Source organism: Oncorhynchus clarkii, chromosome 2 (assembly GCF_045791955.1).
Source record: "Oncorhynchus clarkii lewisi isolate Uvic-CL-2024 chromosome 2, UVic_Ocla_1.0, whole genome shotgun sequence".
Classification (NCBI taxonomy): domain Eukaryota; kingdom Metazoa; phylum Chordata; class Actinopteri; order Salmoniformes; family Salmonidae; genus Oncorhynchus; species Oncorhynchus clarkii.
Genome location: NC_092148.1, coordinates 2,313,747 through 2,336,867, shown reverse-complemented (window position 1 = coordinate 2,336,867; position 23,121 = coordinate 2,313,747). Strand labels below are relative to the sequence as shown.

Below are 23,121 nucleotides of genomic sequence, written 5' to 3'. Positions count from 1 at the left end.
CATAACATACCATACCAAACCATACCCACACAAGACCCTATCGTGGCACAAACATTGGGACAGGAATGAATCTCTGACAATAATTCATTAGATAACATGCATCAGAAGTTCATGCTACTGCAATGCCTCAAACACAGTATCTAACAGACAGTTGGTAGGAACCCAGTCACCCTGTACACCCATTCCCTCCTCTGGCAGAGCTTTCAGACTAGCCAGACAACATGTGGGCAGAGGGTTGGAGAGTTTATCACATTGGTTTGATAACAGACAGGGGAGGACAGGACAGGAGGAGGGAGTGATATAGAGCAGAACAGACAGGGCAGGGCCAGACAGGGGAGGACAGGACAGGAGGAGGGAGTGAGACAGAGAGCAGAACAGACAGGACAGGAGGAGGGAGTGAGACAGAGAGCAGAACAGACAGGACAGGAGGAGGGAGTGAGACAGAGAGCAGAACAGACAGGACAGGGCTAGATGAGGGAGGACAGGACAGGAGGAGGGAGTGAGACAGAGAGCAGAACAGACAGGACAGGGCTATATGAGGGAGGACAGGACAGGAGGAGGGAGTGAGACAGAGAGCAGAGCAGACAGAACAGGGCTAGATGAGGGAGGACAGGACAGGAGGAGGGAGTGAGACAGAGAGCAGAGTAGACAGGACAGGGCTAGATGAGGGAGGACAGGACAGGAGGAGGGAGTGAGACAGAGAGCAGAACAGACAGGACAGGAGGAGGGAGTGAGACAGAGCAGAACAGACAGGACAGGAGGAGGGAGTGAGACAGAGCAGAACAGACAGGACAGGGCTAGATGAGGGAGGACAGGACAGGAGGAGGGCGTGAGACAGAGAGCAGAACAGACAGGACAGGAGGAGGGAGTGAGACAGAGCAGAACAGACAGGACAGGGCTAGATGAGGGAGGACAGAACAGGAGGAGGGAGTGAGACAGAGAGCAGAACAGACAGGACAGGGATAGACAGGGGAGGACAGGACAGGAGGAGGGAGTGAGACAGAGAGCAGAACAGACAGGACAGGGCTAGATGAGGGAGGACAGGACAGGAGGAGGGAGTGAGACAGAGAGCAGAACAGACAGGACAGGGCTAGATGAGGGAGGACAGGACAGGAGGAGGGAGTGAGACAGAGAGCAGAACAGACAGGACAGGACACGATGAGGGAGGACAGAACAGGAGGAGGGAATGAGACAGAGAGCAGAACAGGCAGGACAGGGCTAGATGAGGGAGGACAGGACAGGAGGAGGGAGTGAGACAGAGAGCAGAACAGACAGGACAAGGGCTAACTGAGGACTAAGAGACAGGAGAAACTACAGTCTCACTGTCACACTGTGTTGTTCATCCAGGGGCTAACTGAGGACTAAGAGAGAGGAGAAACTCATACTAGATCATTAGTTACAATATGTGTGTCAAAACTGGATGCCTTGGAGATATAGGTCAGTTACAGAAGGCAGCTTGCAGGCTCTAGAACTGATTAATCAGCACCGCCTGCTCTTCCATCAGATGAAATGAGGCCACAACTAGAGAGAACTACAGTATAGAATCATAAATATTAAACTAGAGAGAACTACAGTATAGAATCATAAATATTAAACTAGAGTGAACTACAGTATGAAATCATAAATATTAAACTAGAGTGAACTACAGTATGAAATCATAAATATTAAACTAGAGAGAACTCCCCTCATACGGTACAGCATAGAATCATAAATATTAAACTAGAGTGAACTACAGTATGAAATCATAAATATTAAACTAGAGTGAACTACAGTATGAAATCATAAATATTAAACTAGAGAGAACTCCCCTCATACGGTACAGCATAGAATCATAAATATTAAACTAGAGTGAACAACAGTATAGAATCATAAATATTCAACTAGAGAGTGAACTCCTTTCATACGATACAGTATGAAATCATAAATATTCAGTGAGAGGCTGCAGTTGTGAGTCCATTCCCTCTCTGTTACTGTTAGCTCTGTACATTACCTCTCGCCCCCCCCCCCCTCCCTCCAAGTCTGAGATTATCCTCAGTCCCTTATCTTCATTTGACTGATAAAATGTCCCAGAATCCCAGTTGTCCCTCTAAGTCTGGGGCCTGTTGAAAACATCATACCAAACAACATAGGTTCCAGGTGAGTAGAGCAGCCCTCTCTCCAAGGAAGACAACTAAAACACACACGCTACCTTTCAAAAGTTTGGGGTCACTTATAAATGTCCTTGTTCCTCTGTCCAGTGTCTCTGTTCTTTTGCCCGTCTTAATTGTTTTGCTTTTTATTGGCCAGTCTGAGATATGGCTTTTTATTGGCCAGTCTGAGATATGGCTTTTTATTGGCCAGTCTGAGATATGGCTTTTTCTTTGCAACTCTACCTAGAAGGCCAGCATCCCGGAGTCGCCTCTTCACTGTTGACGTTGAGACTGGTGTTTTTGCTGGTACTATTTAACGAAGCTATCAGTTGAGGACTTGTGAGGCGTCTGTTTCTCAAACTAGACTCTCTAATGTACTTGTCCTCTTGTTCAGTTGTGCACCGGGGCCTCCCACTCCTCTTTCTATTCTGGCTAGAGCCAGTTTGCGCTGTTCTGTGAAGGGAGTAGTACACAGCGTTGTACGAGATCTTCAGTTTCTTGGCAATTTCTCACATGGAATAGCCTTCATTTCTCAGAACAAGAATAGACTGATGAGTTTCAGAAGAAAGGTCTTTGTTTCTGGCCATTTTGAGCCTGTAATCAAACCCACAAATGCTGATGCTCCAGATACTCAACTAGTCTAAAGAAGGACAGTTTTATCCCTTCTTTAATCAGAACAACAGTTTCCAGCTGTGCTAACATAACGGCAAAATGGTTTTCTAATGATCAATTAGCCTTTTAAAATGATAAACTTGGATTAGCTAACACAACGTGCCATTGGAACACAGGAGTGATGGTTGCTGATAATGGGCCTCTGTACGCCTATGTAGATATTCCATTAAAAAAAATCAGCTGTTTCCAGCTACAATAGTCATTTAAAACATTTACAATATCTACACTGTATTTCTGATCAATATGATGTTATTTTAATGAACTTTTTTTTTTTGCTTTTCTTTCAAAAACAAGGACATTTCTAAGTGACCCCAAACTTTTGAACGGTAGTGTACATGTCTGTTTCCATTGGCCTTTTACATATGAACAAATACCTTCCTCTACATGCTGAGCAGACCCCTGTCCTGACTGGGAAAACAGAACAGCACAGCTTCCTCTACATGCTGAGCAGACCCCTGTCCTGACTGGGAAAACAGACCAGCTTCCTCTACATGCTGAGCAGACCCCTGTCCTGACTGGGAAAACAGACCAGCTTCCTCTACATGCTGAGCAGACCCCTGTCCTGATGCTGTGAAGGGTTGTGTGTGACCTCTGTCAATCATAAGGGAAGACTGGGGGTGAGAGTGGTGGAGTGGTGGAGTGGTGAGAGTGGTGGAGTGGTGAGAGTGGTGGGGTGGTAGAGTGGTGGGGTGGTAGAGTGGTGGAGTGGTGAGAGTGGTGAGAGTGGTGGAGTGGTGGAGTGGTGGAGTGGTGTAGTGGTGGAGTGGAACATCAGCACTTTGTCCTTCCGTCTTAATGACTGGTGTGTGTGTGTTCTCCACCTCCACAGATAATGATTAGTGTGTGTGTGTTCTCCACCTCCACAGATAATGATTAGTGTGTGTGTGTGTTCTCCACCTCCACAGATAATGATTAGTGTGTGTGTGTTCTCCACCTCCACAGATAATGATTAGTGTGTGTGTGTTCTCCACCTCCACAGATAATGATTAGTGTGTGTGTGTTCTCCACCTCCACAGATAATGATTAGTGTGTGTGTGTGTGTGTTCTCCACCTCCACAGATAATGATTAGTGTGTGTGTGTTCTCCACCTCCACAGATAATGATTAGTGTGTGTGTGTTCTCCACCTCCACAGATAATGATGAGTGTGTGTGTGTTCTCCACCTCCACAGATAATGATTAGTGTGTGTGTGTTCTCCACCTCCACAGATAATGATTAGTGTGTGTGTGTGTGTTCTCCACCTCCACAGATAATGATTTGTGTGTGTTCTCCACCTCCACAGATAATGATTAGTGTGTGTGTGTGTGTGTGTGTTCTCCACCTCCACAGATAATGATTAGTGTGTGTGTGTTCTCCACCTCCACAGATAATGATTAGTGTGTGTGTGTTCTCCACCTCCACAGATAATGATTAGTGTGTGTGTGTGTTCTCCACCTCCACAGATAATGATTAGTGTGTGTGTGTGTGTTCTCCACCTCCACAGATAATGATTAGTGTGTGTGTGTTCTCCACCTCCACAGATAATGATTAGTGTGTGTGTGTGTTCTCCACCTCCACAGATAATGATTAGTGTGTGTGTGTTCTCCACCTCCACAGATAATGATTAGTGTGTGTGTGTGTTCTCCACCTCCACAGATAATGATTAGTGTGTGTGTGTGTTCTCCACCTCCACAGATAATGATTAGTGTGTGTGTGAGCTTCAGTGGCGCTGAGCTGATTAACAGACGATTGAAACCAAAACAAACCACGAAGCAGTGAAGGCAGGATAATTAAACCACAGAGAGAGAGAGAGAGAGAGAGAGAGACAGAGACAGAGAGAGAGAGAGAGAGAGAGAGAGAGAGAGAGAGAGAGAGAGAGAGAGAGAGAGAGAAAGAGACAGACAGAGAGAGAGAGAGAGAGAGAGAGAGAAAGAGAGAGAGAGGGAAGAGAGAGAGAGAGAGAGAGAGAGAGAGAGAGAGAGAGAGAGAGAGAGAGAGAGAGAGAGAGAGAGAGAGAGAGAGAGAGAGAGAGAGAGAGAGAGAGAGAGAGAGAGAGAGAGAGAGAGAGAGAGAGGGAAGAGAGAGGAGAGAAGAGAGAGAAGAGAGAGGAGGAGACAGACAGAGAGAGAGAGAGAGAGAGAGAGAGAGAGAGGGAAGAGAGAGAGAGGGAAGAGAGAGAGAGAGAGAGAGAGAGAGAGAGAGAGAGAGAGAGAGAGAAAGAGAGAGACAGAGAGAGAGAGAGAGAGAGAGAGAGAGGGAAGAGAGAGAGAGGGAAGAGAGAGAGAGAGAGAGAGAGAGAGAGAGAGAGAGAGAGAGAGAGAGGGAAGAGAGAGAAGAGAGAGAGAGAGAGAGAGAGAGGGAAGAGAGAGAAGAGAGAGGAGAGTAGGGAGCATAGCAGGGGACAGAGGAGGAGACAGGACAGTAGTACACAGTACATTAGACTAACAGAGTTAGTCTGCACTCCACAGAGAGAGAAAGAGAGAGAGAAAGGACAGAGAGAGAGAGAGAGAGAGAGAGAGAGAGAGAGAGAGAGAGAGAGAGAGTAGAGACAGAGAGAGAAGAGACAGCGAGAGAAAGAGAGGAAAGAGAGGAGAGACAGTGAGAGAGAGGGGGGAGACAGCGAGAGAGAGAGGAGAGACAGCGAGAGAAATAGAAGAAAGAGAGGAGAGACAGAGAGAGGAGAGACAGAGAGAGGAGAGACAGCGAGAGGAGAGACAGCGAGAGGAGAGACAGAGAGAGGAGAGACAGAGAGGAGAGACAGCGAGAGGAGAGACAGAGAGAGGAGAGACAGCGAGAGGAGAGACAGCGAGAGGAGAGACAGCGAGAGAGAGGAGAGACAGAGAGAGGAGAGACAGCGAGAGCAAGAGAGGGGGGAGACAGCGAGAGGAGAGACAGCGAGAGAGAGGAGAGACAGAGAGAGGAGAGACAGCGAGAGCAAGAGAGGGGGGAGACAGCGAGAGAGAGGGGGGAGACAGCGAGAGAGAGAGGAGAGAGAGACAGAGGAAGAGAGAGAGGAAGAGAGAGGTGTTGTGGAAGGAGCAGAACAGAACGGAACACTAAACAGCATAGCAGCACAAGGTAGACTGACAGACTGACTGAAACCCCGGACCCCACAGAGCAGGCTGGAGGGCTGACAGACAGACTAACAGACAGACTACCAGTCTGTTACAGACTTACCCAGGGCATCAGCTGCAGGGCAACAACAACAGGTGCCCAGTGACCCGGCGGGGGGGGGGGGGCAATAAGGTCGACGACACGGCCGTAAAGAGGAAAACATTTCAGTCAGTCAAGAGGCCTGAAGGAGACTGCACAAATCATGTTGCTAATAAGTGTCACTGTCACTGTCACTGTGACCGTCTCTGTGACCGTCTCTGTGACTGTCACTGTGACTGTCACTGTCTCTGTGACTGTCTCTGTCACTGTGACTGTCACTGTCTCTGTGACTGTCACTGTGACTGTCTCTGTGACTGTCACTGTCTCTGTCACTGTGACTGTCACTGTCACTGTCACTGTGACCGTCTCTGTGACCGTCTCTGTGACTGTCTCTGTGACTGTCACTGTGACTGTCACTGTCTCTGTCACTGTCTCTGTGACTGTCACTGTGACTGTCACTGTCTCTGTGACTGTCTCTGTCACTGTGACTGTCACTGTCTCTGTGACTGTCACTGTGACTGTCTCTGTGACTGTCACTGCGACTGTGACTGTCACTGTGACTGTCACTGTGACTGTCACTGTCTCTGTGACCGTCTCTGTGACGGTCACTGTGACCGTCACTGTGACCGTCTCTGTGACCGTCTCTGTGACCGTCTCTGTGACTGTCACTGGGCGTCTAATAATGGCCCTTTAGCTTCGCCAGACTCTTAGGATAAACTGAGCGACTTACAAAATTGTCCGCGTCGACACTGACATATATCACCGCATTCATTATATGACCCAACATGGGTCTAGTTGTTTGATCTGCCAAAGAGGACTGTTTGTGAGGGTGAACGCGTTGCACTAATAACAGCCTTCATAACGAAGAGGCCAAGCTGGAAAAACATGTTTGAAGAATTCAGTCTAGACAGATATATGGCGTTAAACGCTCCCCTGTTCACGTGTCCAAAGGTGAAAACTTCCCCCTTGAAGTCAGGATTGACCCATTCCTTATAGTTCCTAGTAAAGCACAGGGCCTCTCATAGCATAGGGCACAGGGCCTCTCATAGCATAGGGCACAGGGCCTCTCATAGCATAGGGCACAGGGCCTCTCATAGCATAGGGCACAGGGCCTCTCATAGCATAGGGCACAGGGCCTCTCATAGCATAGGGCACAGGGCCTCTCATAGCATAGGGCACAGGGCCTCTCATAGCATAGGGCACAGGGCCTCTCATAGCATAGGGCACAGGGCCTCTCATAGCATAGGGCACAGGGCCTCTCATAGCATAGGGCACAGGGCCTCTCATAGCATAGGGCACAGGGCCTCTCATAGGAGAGACTAGAAAAGTGTGTATTGGTTCAATCTTGTAGAAAAACTAAACATTTAGGATAGCTAGGTCAGTGTTTCAGGTAGTTTTGGTCATTTTGGCTAACTAGTTCAGTGTGGTTTTGATCAAAACATTTAGGATAGCTAGGTCAGTGTTTCAGGTGGTTTTAATTAAGGCGTTTAAGTTCAGGTGGTTTTGATTTTTGACATTTAGACTAGCTAGTTCAGTGGTTTTTGTCATTTAGTTAGCTACTTCAGGGTTTCAGGTAGTTTTGATCATTTAGGTTAGCTAGTTTAGTGTTTCAGATGTTTTGATCAAGACATTTAGGCTAGCTAGTTCAGTGTTTCAGATGTTTTGATCAAGACATTTAGGTCAGCTAGTTTAGTGTTTCTGCAGGTTTTGATAATTTAGGCTAGCTATATCATTGTTTCAGGTGGCTTTAATCAAGACATTTAGGCTAACTAGTTTCCTGTTCCAGCTGGTTTTTATCAAGACATTTAGGTCAGCTAGTTCAGTGTTACAGCTGGTTTTGATCAAGACATTTAGACTAGCTAGTTCAGTGTTACAGCTGGTTTTTATCAAGACATTTAGACTAGCTAGATCAGTGTTTCAGGTGGTTTTGATCAATACGTATGACGGCCTACACCTGCCAAACTCGGACGACGTTGGGCCAATTGTGCTACGCCCTATGAGACTCCCAGTCACGGCCGGTTGTGATACAGTCTGGATTCGAACCAGGGTGTCTGTAGTGACGCCTCTAGTACTGAGATGCTGTGTCTTAGACCGCTGCGCCACTTGGTGCACACTGCTAAATACTGCTCCTCTAGGTAGGACATCTAATAACACTGGAACAAGAAGACCAGGTGCACACTGCTAAATACTGCTCCTCTAGATAGGACATCTAATAACACTGGAACAAGAAGACCAGGTGCATACTGCTAAATACTGCTCCTCTAGATAGGACTTCTAATAACACTGGAACAAGAAGACCAGGTGCATACTGCTAAATACTGCTCCTCTAGATAGGACATCTAATAACACTGGAACAAGAAGACCAGGTGCATACTGCTAAATACTGCACCATGGAAATACAACAGCACAGTATTTGAGCCAAAGAAGTAAAAAAAAAAAGTTGAATTCACTTTGAAATGCAGAAAATGCATAGATGTTTTGGTGCTTTCAAGACGGCCATTTTGAAATTTCAACTGGACTTTTAGTCACTCAAGATAACTGACAGCTTGAATAGGAGCTTCCCATAGACGCTCTCTCTCATCTGTCTCTCTGTCTAGACACATATTGAACCTCTTCAATAGCGTCTCCATTTCCTTTCATGGTGCGTAAGGCCTGCACAAAGACTGACTGACTGCATATGCTTATTCAATTGGGATGCGCTGTCCTACGAGGAGAAGACACAAACTGATACTCAGAAGTTGAGCAGACAATCTGTTCCAAATGGCACCCTATTTCCTATGTAGTGCACTTATTTTGGGCCCTAGTCCTATAGACCCTGGTCTAAAGTAGTGCACTACATAGGGAACAGGGTGCCATTTGGGACACAGACAGTGTCCTGGTTTCAGTATAATGACGGTCAACATGAGCTGACTCTGTTGTTTTTCCTCCTCCATGTTTCCAGACATCATTTAGACAGATTCCTGTGTACAAGATGATATCTGACCATCCGCAGAGTCTGACAGGGATCAGGAACAGTCTTACATAACTTAACCGAAACCATAGCATAGAGTAAAGACATTCGGTAGGGAAGGATGTTCAACTCAATTTGCATGTCCATTTGCCTAAGCGTACCACACGTACGTTAGAGATTGACGTTCAGAGATGATAAAGGAACAAAGAGATGTACTATGTATAGTAAATGTTACATAAACATGTACTGTGTTTTATACTGTAGAGTCCCTGAGTAGCCTCATTGACGTTCAACTCTATTTCCTTTAGACTACATGGACTGTGTAGGTTTGACCTCAAGGGGAAACGACAGCCCATAGAGGTACAGGGTTCACACTATACTTCATATGGCCAAGCCCACTGACATTATATGTATCGTACATAATGTTGTAATAATTATATTTGTATGGCACAGCCAGTAGAGAAGTGATGGATGGATGGATTAATGGATGGATTAATAGATAGATGGATAGATAGATAGATAGATGGATGGATGGATGGATGGATGGATGGATGGATGGATGGATGGATGGATGGATGGATGGATGGATGGATGGATGGATGGATGGATGGATGGATGGATGGATGGATGGATGGATGGATGGATGGATGGATGGATGGATGGATGGATGGGAGGATGGATAGAGTACCTTTCTTTGCCTTCTTCTGTAGCTTCAGAGTGTCTAAAGACTTCTTCTTGATCTCACTCCGAACTCTCTTGTACTCTGTGGGGGGGAAATGGGGTCAACATTTTGGAATGAGATGTTCGACGAGCAGGTGTCCACATACTTTTGGTAATGTGTAGCATGGTCCTTATTCAGTGTTGGTTCCTCTCTATATTATTATATATCTATCTATATGTTATGATGGTACCTTTAGCATGGTCCTTATTCAGTGTTGGTTCCTCTCTATATTATTATATATCTATCTATATGTTATGATGGTACCTTTAGCATGGTCCTTATTCAGTGTTGGTTCCTCTCTATATTATTATATATCTATCTATATGTTATGATGATACCTTTAGCATGGTCCTTATCCAGAGTGTTGGTTCCTCTCTATATTATTATATATCTATATGTTATGATGATACCTTTAGCATGGTCCTTATCCAGAGTGTTGGTTCCTCTCTATATTATTATATATCTATATGTTATGATGATACCTTTAGCATGGTCCTTATCCAGAGTGTTGGTTCCTCTCCTCCACTCCTCCATCTGATCCTGTAGAGGGTTGATCATGCAGTCCATGAAAGCCCTGCAGGTCACAGCAAAATCACAAAGGTGAGAAACATTAGAAATCCAGTGTTATTTATTAGGATCTCTCCTAGCCCACCAAAAGGCCAATCTTTCACTAGAGAGGGACATAGTGGTGAGGGGGGGTGGGGCATACTGGTGATGAGGGGGCAGGGCATAGTGGTGATGAGGGGGTGGGGCATAGTGGTGATGAGGGGGTGGGACATAGTGGTGATGAGGGGGTGGGGCATAGTGGTGATGAGGGGGTGGGGCATAGTGGTGATGAGGGGGTGGGGCATAGTGGTGATGAGGGGGTGGGACATAGTGGTGATGAGGGGGTGGGGCATAGTGGTGATGAGGGGGCAGGGCATAGTGGTGATGAGGGGTGGGGCATAATGGTGATGAGGGGGTGGGGCATAGTGGTGATGAGGGGGTGGGGCATAGTGGTGATGAGGGGGCGGGGCATAGTGGTGATGAGGGGTGGGGCATACTGGTGATGAGGGGGCAGGGCATAGTGGTGATGAGGGGTGGGGCATAATGGTGATGAGGGGGTGGGGCATAGTGGTGATGAGGGGGTGGGGCATAGTGATGATGAGGGGGCAGGGCATAGTGGTGATGAGGGGGCGGGGCATAGTGGTGATGAGGGGTGGGACATAGTGGTGATGAGGGGTGGGGCATAGTGGTGATGAGGGGTGGGGCATACTGGTGATGAGGGGGCGGGGCATACTAGTGATGAGGGGTGGGGCATAATGGTGATGAGGGGGTGGGGCATAGTGGTGTGAGGGGGTGGGGCATAGTGGTGATGTGAGCCAAACAGCTGAGACTAATATAACACCCTGGACTCTCTGGTCTGGACACATGTTGTCAGAGAGACAGCCAGACAGTGTGTGTGTTTTTCATTTATGTGTGTGTGTGTGTGTGTGTGTGTGCGTGTGTGTGTGTGTAGCTAGGCTAGACCACAGGCACCTAGGTTTACTACTGCACACTGTCACAGCCATGGAGACGCAAGAAGAATTTCTCCAAAATGCCTTGAAGAAATTAGAGATCCCCCTGTGTGACTGTGTGTGTGTGTGTGTGTCGTGGACCAGACATGCCCGAGACAGTGGAATGCTGGGAAAGACGAGAATCGGCTGAGCTGGGTGACATTCTACAGATTCATCAGTAATGTCTCACTTTAACGACACTGTTACACACACACACACACACACACACACACACACACACACACACACACACACACTACTTCATTTCGTTCAAAGTGACATGTATTGTAAATGATGGTCTAGTAGTGTCGTTGTAAATGAGGACATCCTTACATTGAAAAGTCTCTGAGCTTGGCCTCAATGCTTCTGTGTCTCATACACATCCTGGTTAGAGCTGAACCAATGTCCCTGGTGCCTCCTGTAACACACAAACAATACATCCTGGTTAGAGCTGAACCAATGTCCCTGGTGCCTCCTGTAACACACAAACACCACATCCTGGTGGGAGCTGAACCAATGTCCCTGGTGCCTCCTGTAACACACAAACAATACATCCTGGTTAGAGCTGAACCAATGTCCCTGGTGCCTCCTGTAACACACAAACAACACATCCTGGTTAGAGCTGAACCAATGTCCCTGGTGCCTCCTGTAACACACAAACAATACATCCTGGTTAGAGCTGAACCAATGTCCCTGGTGCCTCCTGTAACACACAAACAACACATCCTGGTTAGAGCTGAACCAATGCCCCTGGTGCCTCCTGTAACACACAAACAATACATCCTGGTTAGAGCTGAACCAATGTCCCTGGTGCCTCCTGTAACACACAAACAATACATCCTGGTTAGAGCTGAACCAATGTCCCTGGTGCCTCCTGTAACACACAAACAACACATCCTGGTTAGAGCTGAACCAATGTCCCTGGTGCCTCCTGTAACACACAAACAATACATCCTGGTTAGAGCTGAACCAATGTCCCTGGTGCCTCCTGTAACACACAAACAACACATCCTGGTTAGAGCTGAACCAATGCCCCTGGTGCCTCCTGTAACACACAAACAATACATCCTGGTTAGAGCTGAACCAATGTCCCTGGTGCCTCCTGTAACACACAAACAACACATCCTGGTTAGAGCTGAACCAATGTCCCTGGTGCCTCCTGTAACACACAAACAATACATCCTGGTTAGAGCTGAACCAATGTCCCTGGTGCCTCCTGTAACACACAAACAACACATCCTGGTTAGAGCTGAACCAATGTCCCTGGTGCCTCCTGTAACACACAAACAATACATCCTGGTTAGAGCTGAACCAATGTCCCTGGTGCCTCCTGTAACACACAAACAACACATCCTGGTTAGAGCTGAACCAATGTCCCTGGTGCCTCCTGTAACACACAAACAATACATCCTGGTTAGAGCTGAACCAATGTCCCTGGTGCCTCCTGTAACACACAAACAACACATCCTGGTTAGAGCTGAACCAATGTCCCTGGTGCCTCCTGTAACACACAAACAACACATCCTGGTTAGAGCTGAACCAATGTCCCTGGTGCCTCCTGTAACACACAAACAATACATCCTGGTTAGAGCTGAACCAGTGTCTCTGGTGCCTCCTGTAACACACAAACAACACATCCTGGTTAGAGCTGAACCAATGTCCCTGGTGCCTCCTGTAAACACACAAACAATACATCCTGGTTAGAGCTGAACCAATCAGCATAGGACACTTCACATAATGATTAAGCCTTTATTTTGACAGGAAAGTCATACTGAGTCTATGGAGTCTTTTCCAGACGAGCCCGGCATAAATACATCAAACATATACAACAACACACAATATACACAAACCACACAACATATTAAGAGAAACAGACACGTGTATCAACTTAGAGGTCTCAGATCATTACTCATTTCATTTCAGAGAGCTCTGTAAAGCTGTTCCACATAAATGGCACAAAAAAACAACTAAAAGTAGCTTTACCCAACTCGGTGGAGACCGAAGGGGCCTCCAATGTTATCCAAGCCTGTGACTGGGTTTGGTAATTAACGATGATAGATAAATAGGAGGTTTCAGCATGAGTGCTTTGTAAATAAACACTAGAGAACGCTGCTCTCTCCTTACATACAAAGAGGCCCAACCCACTTTTTGATACAAAACACAACGGTGAGTTCTAGAACCATCACCAGTAATAAACCTAAAGGCCCAATGGGGGAGGGGCCTGGCATTTCAGGATTTTAGGGGCAAGGCCAAATGGCCTTCAAGAGATGCCAGGGCACCAAAAGGGCACCAAGGCCATCTGCTAGGACACCAAGGCCATCTGCTAGGGCACCAAGGCTATCTGCTAGGGCACCAAGGCCATCTGCTAGGGTACCAAGGCCGTCTGCTAGGGCACCAAGGCTGTCTGCTAGGGCACCAAGGCCGTCTGCTAGGGCACCAAGGCCATCTGCTAGGGCACCAAGGCTATCTGCTAGGGCACCAAGGCCATCTGCTAGGGCACCAAGGCTATCTGCCAGGGCACCAAGGCCATCTGCTAGGGCACCAAGGCCATCTGCTAGGGCACCAAGGCCATCTGCTAGGGCACCAAGGCTATCTGCCAGGGCACCAAGGCCATCTGCCAGGGCACCAAGGCTATCTGCTAGGGCACCAAGGCCATCTGCCAGGGCACCAAGGCCATCTGCTAGGGCACCAAGGCCATCTGCTAGGGCACCAAGAACATCTGCTAGGGCACCAAGAACATCTGCTAGGGCACCAAGAACATCTGCTAGGGCACCAAGGCCATCTGCTAGGGCACCAAGGCCATCTGCTAGGGCACCAAGGCCATCTGCTAGGGCACCAAGGCTATCTGCTAGGGTACCAAGGCCGTCTGCTAGGGCACCAAGGCTGTCTGCTAGGGCACTAAGGCCATCTGCAAGGGCACCAAGGCCATCTGCTAGGGCACCAAGGCCATCTGCTAGGGCACCAAGGCTATCTGCTAGGGCATCAAGGCCATCTGCTAGGGCACCAAGAACATCTGCTAGGGCACCAAGAACATCTGCTAGGGCACCAAGGCCATCTGCTAGGGCACCAAGGCTATCTGCTAGGGTACCAAGGCCGTATGTGAAGATATAGCCTAATAGTTTATAATGTGAAGATAGTGAAGATATAGCCTAATAGTTTATAATGTGAAGATAGTGAAGATATAGCCTAATAGTTGATCAACATTTTAAGCTAAATCTTCTGATCCGTTGCATCAGCCTCATTGCTTTGTAAATGTTTTTGATATACAGTGGTGGTATTAATTTGTCATCTGTCGTCCCACAACTGTCCCAGAGTCTGTTTGGAATATTTACAGTGCCTTGCGAAAGTATTCGGCCCCCTTGAACTTTGCGACCTTTTGCCACATTTCAGGCTTCAAACATAAAGATATAAAACTGTATTTTTTTGAGAAGAATCAACAACAAGTGGGACACAATCATGAAGTGGAACGACATTTATTGGATATTTCTAACTTTTTTAACAAATCAAAAACTGAAAAATTGGGCGTGCAAAATGATTCACCCCCTTTACTTTCAGTGCAGCAAACTCTCTCCAGAAGTTCAGTGAGGATCTCTGAATGATCCAATGTTCACCTAAATGACTAATGATGATAAATACAATCCACCTGTGTGTAATCAAGTCTCCGTATAAATGCACCTGCACTGTGATAGTCTCAGAGGTCCGTTAAAAGCGCAGAGAGCATCATGAAGAACAAGGAACACACCAGGCAGGTCCGAGATACTGTTGTGAAGAAGTTTAAAGCCGGATTTGGAAACAAAAAGATTTCCCAAGCTTTAAACATCCCAAGGAGCACTGTGCAAGCGATAATATTGAAATGGGATGAGTATCAGACCACTGCAAATCTACCAAGACCTGGCCGTCCCTCTAAACTTTCAGCTCATACAAGGAGAAGACTGATCAGAGATGCAGCCAAGAGGCCCATGATCACTCTGGATGAACTGCAGAGATCTACAGCTGAGGTGGGAGACTCTGTCCATAGGACAACAATCAGTCGTATATTGCACGAATCTGGCCTTTATGGAAGAGTGGCAAGAAGAAAGCCATTTCTTAAAGATATCCATAAAAAGTGTAGTTTAAAGTTTGCCACAAGCCACCTGGGAGACACACCAAACATGTGGAAGAAGGTGCTCTGGTCAGATGAAACCAAAATTGAACTTTTTGGCAACAATGCAAAATGTTATGTTTGGCGTAAAAGCAACACAGCTCATCACCCTGAACACACCATCCCCACTGTCAAACATGGTGGTGGCAGCATCATGGTTTGGGCCTGCTTTTCTTCAGCAGGGACAGGGAAGATGGTTAAAATTGATGGGAAGATGGATGGAACCAAATACAGGATCATTCTGGAAGAAAACCTGATGGAGTCTTCAAAAGACCTGAGACTGGGACGGAGATTTGTCTTCCAACAAGACAATGATCCAAAACATAAAGTAAAATCTACAATGGAATGGTTCAAAAATAAACATATCCAGGTGTTAGAATGGCCAAGTCAAAGTCCAGACCTGAATCCAATCGAGAATCTGTGGAAAGAACTGAAAACTGCTGTTCACAAATGCTCTCCATCCAACCTCACTGAGCTCGAGCTGTTTTGCAAGGAGGAATGGGAAAAAAAATTCAGTCTCTCGATGTGCAAAACTGATAGAGACATACCCCAAGCGACTTACAGCTGTAATCGCAGCAAAAGGTGGCGCTACAAAGTATTAACTTAAGGGGGCTGAATAATTTTGCACGCCCAATTTTTCAGTTTTTGATTTGTTAAAAAAGTTTGAAATATCCAATAAATGTCGTTCCACTTCATGATTGTGTCCCACTTGTTGTTGATTCTTCACAAATAAATACAGTTTTATATCTTTATGTTTGAAGCCTGAAATGTGGCAAAAGGTCGCAAAGTTCAAGGGGGCCGAATACTTTCGCAAGGCACTGTATTTCTCACACAGAAGGACAAGCTGACCGATAGAATGGGTCAACTTTTGTACTATGGGGGGGATAGTATATTAACATAGGCTCGTGCTCTTGCTGTTCGTTACTCATCTTGTTTCCTGACGAAAAAGTAAATGTGGACAGTTGTTTCTGTAACGTTTTCAACATGCATCTCTAAATTCAATAAGAAGGACTTGTGACGTTGAATCCCTGATGTGTCTTCACTAGTAGCCTACTTCAGAGCTGTGATGCCTGTGAGAAGGATTCCATCACGTGATGGCCATTGGCCAATAAGAATTGAGATATATCTGAAAGAGGCATGTGAGTGAGAGGTGCTTCGGAGCAGGGCGATTGGCAGCCGGGAGGAGGGATGTACAAGTACTATATTCAGTCCACAAGGGCCACTATGGCGGCTGCAAGGCATGGATTATGGGGCATTACGGCCACACAAGGGGGCATTACGGCCACACAAGGGGGCATTACGGCCACACAAGGGGGCATTACGGCCACACAAGGGGGCATTACGGCCATGGTTGTCGATGCCACCGGGAAATCCTGTGTTTAGCTGGGTATGTGGTCCATGTATGGGAGAGGAGTAGCAATGAGGTGCCACAACACACTTGTCAAATTCCTCCAGGGGTACCTAGCCTACACAAAGGACCCTGGTCCCCAAAACACTGAAAGACCGCCCATGGTCCCCCCCTAAACACTGAAAGGTCCCAGCAGCTGTACGACCCCCGAGGTCCAGGGACTGAGCTGCAGCGGACGGACACATTGTCTCCCTCACGGGGACTTCCTCCCAGGGTATTGTTCCCCTCTCTGTCTCTGCCTCATCAACAGGACAGAGCAGCTAGGACAGGACAGGACCCCTGCTGAACTACAACACCCCATTAACTAAGGCTCTGCAGCCAAACATTGCTGTAACATAGAGACACTAGAGACACAGACAGGGAACAGTACAGCTGCAGTGGTCAGGTCCAGATGTGAATGTGCTTTAGCTTAGTCAACTCCTTTATCGTCTTCAGCTTGGCTAGAGCACACAGGCCTTTAGGTCTGGGACCAAGCTAGTAGCTCCCGAGTGGCCACAGCGGTCGAAGGCTCTGCATCTCAGCGCTAGAGGCGCCACTACAGACACCCTGGTTCGATCCCGGGCTCTATCACAACTGTCTGTGATTGGGAATCCCATAGGGCGGCACACAATTGGCCCAGCGTCGTCCGGGTTTAGCCGTCATTGTAGACAAGAATTTGTTCTTCACTGACTTGCCTAGTTAAATAAAGGTTCAATTAAAAATGACAAAAATCTAATTTGCATCAAGTTTACAAGGCAGGTTTCATTTGCTCTTGGCCAGCCTGACAGCCTCTGTGCCTGGGCTCAAAACGCCAGACCATGCTACGACTGACTAATCTGCTAGGAGATTAATTAGAAATAAAAAGGCCTTTTTACAAATCACTTCCTCTGGCTTAAAGAGCTATTAATGCTTATTAACGCTGCAGGATCCCATTTAGGCTTAACACACAGCCTGGATGAAGGATAGACAGACAGACAGACGTGTGTGTACAGTGTGTGTACAGTTGGTGTGTGTTCCTGTCTGTTTAGCTGGGCACGTGGTTTATGTCTCCATGCCCAGGCCATGGCAGTAAAGCCTCACCAGAACCCTACAACCAGCTGGGGCCTCCTCTAGACCAGTAAACACTCCCAAGTCAGACGAGAGGCTTGACATTGACTGGCAGGACCATTGTCTGTCCTCAGTGGCCTGCCCAGTGTGAGTGAAGGTCTGTTCTGTTTAACCCTGCATGGAGCAGACTGCTCTACTGTGGAATGAATGAACAGCTCTGCAGGACGGGACTTCAACATCACTTCCAGAAACTCACTGAGACCTACTGCTTTTGTTGGAGCTTGTATGGTAGTGGGTGGGGGTGGAGGGTGATTTGTTAACAGCTTATAATAACCCCACAATAACCCATCTTAGCCCCCTTGATACAAGGTTGGATCTTAGACCTCTTGATACAAGGTTGGATCTTAGACCCCTTGATACAAGGTTGGATCTTAGACCCCTTGATACAGGGGTTGGATCTTAGACCCCTTGATACAGGGGTTGGATCTTAGACCCCTTGATACAAGGTTGGATCTTAGACCCCTTGATACAAGGTTGGATCTTAGACCCCTTGATACAAGGTTGGATCTTAGACCCCTTGATACAGGGTTGGATCTTAGACCCCTTGAAACAGGGCTGGATCTTAGACCCCTTGATACAGGGGTTGGATCTTAGACCCCTTGATACAAGGTTGGATCTTAGACCCCTTGATACAAGGTTGGATCTTAGACCCCTTGATACAAGGTTGGTTCTTAGCCCCCTTGAAACAGGGGTTGGATCTTAGCCCCCTTGATACAGAGGTTGGATTTGGTGGGTTGTGGCCAGAAAATGCAGCTGTGTTTGGGTCTTAGACCTAACGAATGTCAGGGGCCATTCAGACAGAACTGGAGTAGAATCAATGTCCATAAGAAGTGTTTAAACTTGGGTTTGGCGGGATCCAGATTTTTATACTGTTCTTGTACCATACCGAGGTATACGGTATTACCGGCAGTGCACACAAGGAGTTTGATTTCTTTCCAAACATAAAATTAAAAAAAATAAATAAAAATCGGACACTAGCTAAAAGCTAACAAAGTACTAGCCAATTCCATAGAATTCTATAGCGGATGCTAGCTAAATGCTAACAAGCGAATTCCCATAGCGGACCTTAGCTAAACGCTAATAAGCCCAAGATAATTGGAAGGGCAAACAATCCAGCTCATAAAGTTATACAACTATCTCAAAAGGCTACTCACACAGTTTACTGAACGCACAAAACAATATTAGACGGTAGGGATCTGGATCCAGGAGGGGATTGGTTGTCTCTGCTTTAACCAAATAACCTTGATCTTGCAAGCTAGCCACTTAGCAAACAAACCAAATGCATAGCAGGAGCCCAGGAGAGAATTGATTTGGCTCATCTTAGATAGTTAAACTTAGAAAATATTTAGCTGGCCAACATTAGTAGTGCATTGTAACCTGATCACCTCTCTTGCGCTGCACAACAGTGGGTTGTCACATCACAAAGCTTCCGTTTGCTCGGTGTGGTGTTTGTAAACAAACACACTTTTGTATACATAAGTGTATGTGGACACCCCTTCAAGTTCCAAACTGCCTGTGGAAGCAACTTCAGCACAAGACCTGTTTGTCGGGAGCTTCATGAAATGGGTTTCCATGGCCGAGCAGCCGCACACAAGCCTAAGATCACCATGCGCAATGCCAAGCGTCGGCTGGAGTGGTGTAAAGCTCGCCACCATTGGACTCTGGAGCAGTGCGAAACGCATTCTCTGGAGCAATGAATCACACTTCACCAGCTGCCAACTGTAAAGTTTGGTGGAGGAGGAATAATGGTCTGGGGCTGTTTTTCATGGTTCAGGCTCGGCCCCTTCATTTCCTGTGGATGGAAATAGCATACAATGACATTCTAGATGATTCTGTGCTTCCAACTTTGTGGCAACTGTTTGGTGAAGGCCCTTTCCTGTTTCAGCATGACAATGCCACCCTGCACAAAGCGAGGTCCATACAGAAATGGTTTGTCGAGATCGTTGTCGGAAGAACTTGACTAATGCTCGTTGCCGAATGGAAGCAAGTCCCCACAGCAATGTTCCAACATCTAGTGGAAAGCCTTCCCAGAAGAGTGGAGGCTGTTATAGCAGCAATGTTCTAACATCTAGTGGAAAGCCTTCCCAGAAGAGTGGAGGCTGTTATAGCAGCAATGTTCCAACATCTAGTGGAAAGCCTTTCCAGAAGAGTGGAGGCTGTTATAGCAGCAATGTTCCAACATCTAGTGGAAAACCTTTCCAGAAGAGTGGAGGCTGTTATAGCAGCAATGTTCCAACATCTAGTAGGAAAGCCTTCCCAGAAGAGAGGAGACTGTTATAGCAGCGAAGGGGGGGACCAACTCCATATTAATGCCCATGATTTTGGAATGATATGTTGGACGATCAGGTGTCCACATACTTTTGATCGTGTAGTGTACCTCGGCATACTGAGGGAAGCCCAGTTTAAACACACTGCTACTGTGCTTGTAAAGACTTCAGACAAAACCACCGGCTTTGACCAACCGTGTAATGAAACCGTTTCATGGTGCTACGGTATAACGCAGTCTGAAACGGTACTGTATGTTTACAGACACTTAAAACGACAGCAGGATACGGAAATGGACAAAGGCAGACTGCAACAGAAGCTCATAGATATCATTCAGTCTCACTTTTATGTTTATAAAATAAGTGACTTTTCTCCTGAAATTAACTGGACAATGTGTTAAGATAATGTAGAGTTAATGTGACAAAATAGTTTCTCTCTGTTATTCTTTATCATTATCTAGACGACAAGGAGGTCAGTCTCTAGTCTCATAAGAGCACTCTGTCTGTAACACTGAGTTGTGAACCCTGATTGTTTTCACTCAATCCCTCTCTGTCTCTCTCTCACTCCGTCTGACTTTCTGAACTAAAACCAGCATCAGAACCCACAACCTCAGCTCCGCCTGAGACACAGTCCACCTCTTGTTACTGGTTAAAATAAACGTACAGTCCACACACAGAGAGAGAGAGAGAGAGAGAGAGATGTTTTTATTTGACCCCCTCTCCCTCAGATTGACTAGCTGTTATTAAGAGGGTGTGGTGGCAGTAGGATATATAACCCTCCCTTTATATCACACAGTCAGAAACAATAATACAATACAGACATATTGATAGTCCCCCTATGGTGACAGTCATAGTGATACTGTTCCTATAGTGTGCCCTCCTCAACAGGACCCTGGAATAAGGAAGCTGCCCCAGACAGGGGGAAACGCAACCTGGGTAGGAGCTCTACTGATTGGCTGTAGAGGGGATGATCCACCTCCTCAGGATCTAAAATCTCAGGGTCTTAACACATGACACATATGATCCCTTCTTTTACATGAGAGGACATGCATTCTGGCAGTCATGCTGGCAGCTCTTCCTGTATAACAAGCCCAACCCAGAGAGAGTCTTCACAGTCACCATGACAGAAGACTTCGTTCCTTCGGTGGTTGTTCAACATTTCTTTCAACAAAACAAACAAGCATGCCATAAAAATAGCTTTCTTTAGTTCTACTGACACGACCACACGGATTCCAGCTTTAGAAGGAACAGAGAGGATCAGAGAGGAACAGAGGTACAGAGAGGAACAGAGAGGAACAGAGATGATCAGAGAGGATAAGAGAGGAACAGAGAGGAACAGAGAGGATCAGAGAGGATCAGAGAGGTACAGAGATGATCAGAGAGGTACAGAGAGGTACAGAGATGATCAGAGAGGTACAGAGAGGTACAGAGAGGAACAGAGAGGTACAGAGAGGAACAGAGAGGAACAGAGAGGAACAGAGATGATCAGAGAGGAACAGAGAGGAACAGAGATGATCAGAGAGGATAAGAGAGGAACAGAGAGGTACAGAGAGGTACAGAGAGGTACAGAGAAGAACAGAGAGGAACAGAGAGGATCAGAGATGTACAGAGAGGTACAGAGGGGAAGAAAAGGTAAAGATAGGTTTTTAATTGTGTAGTCTGGTGTTTCTCACACCAGCCGTTGGTTTGAGCCTTTAGCCAAGACAGCAGTGTGGAAGCTGGGCTCTGACCTCTACTATGATTGGCTGGTTCCCTTGGTAGACCGAGGCAGAGTGTATGTGTGTGTGTTAGAATGTGGTGGTTCTGCTCTCTTCGAGGGTTGCTCCGGGAGAGAAAACCTTGGCTCCTTTCTGTTTTACCACCAGAGAAACAGATGACAGCCACTGGTAGGAAACGCACGGTGGCTGGCCTTGATGCTCCCCAGCTGAAATCAGCAGCACTCAGAGGCTGAGACATCTCTTAGCCATTGCATGAGGACATTATCACAATTCTCTAAAGAAGAAGATCCACTGAACTGGACATTGATGGATTCTATGTACCATCCAATTCACTATCCTAAGTGACTGGTATTGAACTGACACTTAAATTGCATGAATGAATCGTCCACAACCCTCCCCTCTGTCTGCTCTGTAGTCGACTCTGAGAGACATTGTCCTTCCATTGTCCAGAAACATTACGTCTCCTCCTTCCTCTCATTGGTTGACAGCGGTCAGTGAGGTCCTCTCAAGTGGAGTCAGTGTGGGAGTGGTCAGTCAACAGGGGTATAGCAGGGTTAATGGTGAAGTCAGTGTGGGAGTGGTCAGTGTGGGAGTGTTCTGTCAACAGGTGTATATCAGGGTTAATAGTGGAGTCAGTGTGGGAGTGGTCAGTGTGGGAGTGGTCAGTTAACAGGTGTATACCAGGGTTAATAGTGGAGTCAGTGTGGGAGTGGTCAGTTAACAGGTGTATAGCAGGGTTAATAGTGGAGTCAGTGTGAGAGTGGTCAGTGTGGGAGTGGTCAGTTAACAGGTGTACACCAGGGTTAATAGTGGAGTCAGTGTGGGAGTGGTCAGTGTGGGAGTGTTCAGTGTGGGAGTGTTCAGTTAACAGGTGTATAGCAGGGTTAATAGTGGAGTCAGTGTGGGAGTGGTCAGTTAACAGGTGTATAGCAGGGTTAATAGTGGAGTCAGTGTGGGAGTGGTCAGTTAACAGGTGTATAGCAGGGTTAATAGTGGAGTCAGTGTGGGAGTGGTCAGTGTGGGAGTGGTCAGTGTGGGAGTGGTCAGTTAACAGGTGTATAGCAGGGTTAATAGTGGAGTCAGTGTGGGAGTGGTCAGTTAACAGGTGTATAGCAGGGTTAATAGTGGAGTCAGTGTGGGAGTGGTCAGTGTGGGAGTGGTCAGTTAACAGGTGTACACCAGGGTTAATAGTGGAGTCAGTGTGGGAGTGGTCAGTGTGGGAGTGTTCAGTGTGGGAGTGTTCAGTTAACAGGTGTATAGCAGGGTTAATAGTGGAGTCAGTGTGGGAGTGGTCAGTTAACAGGTGTATAGCAGGGTTAATAGTGGAGTCAGTGTGGGAGTGGTCAGTGTGGGAGTGGTCAGTGTG

At 46.8% G+C, this 23,121-nt stretch overlaps 1 protein-coding gene and 1 long non-coding RNA gene across 2 annotated transcripts in view; both read right to left on the bottom strand.

The window, feature by feature from the left end:
- The window catches only part of LOC139418940 (protein MTSS 1-like), a 32,163-nt gene extending 20,642 nt beyond the window's left edge, over positions 1 to 11,521 (bottom strand). The window contains exons 1-3 of the mRNA XM_071168732.1: positions 11,472 to 11,521; positions 10,086 to 10,177; positions 9,571 to 9,645 (exon numbers count right to left, since the gene is read on the bottom strand). Of these exons, the coding sequence (XP_071024833.1) occupies positions 9,571 to 9,645; positions 10,086 to 10,177; positions 11,472 to 11,521 (217 nt within the window). The remainder of the gene's footprint in view (positions 1 to 9,570; positions 9,646 to 10,085; positions 10,178 to 11,471) is intronic.
- A 1,221-nt stretch (positions 11,522 to 12,742) lies between these two features.
- LOC139378757 (uncharacterized) overlaps positions 12,743 to 23,121 on the bottom strand; it is a 76,366-nt gene continuing 65,987 nt past the window's right edge. The window contains exon 4 of the long non-coding RNA XR_011628325.1: positions 12,743 to 12,753. This is a non-coding gene — a long non-coding RNA (uncharacterized lncRNA). The remainder of the gene's footprint in view (positions 12,754 to 23,121) is intronic.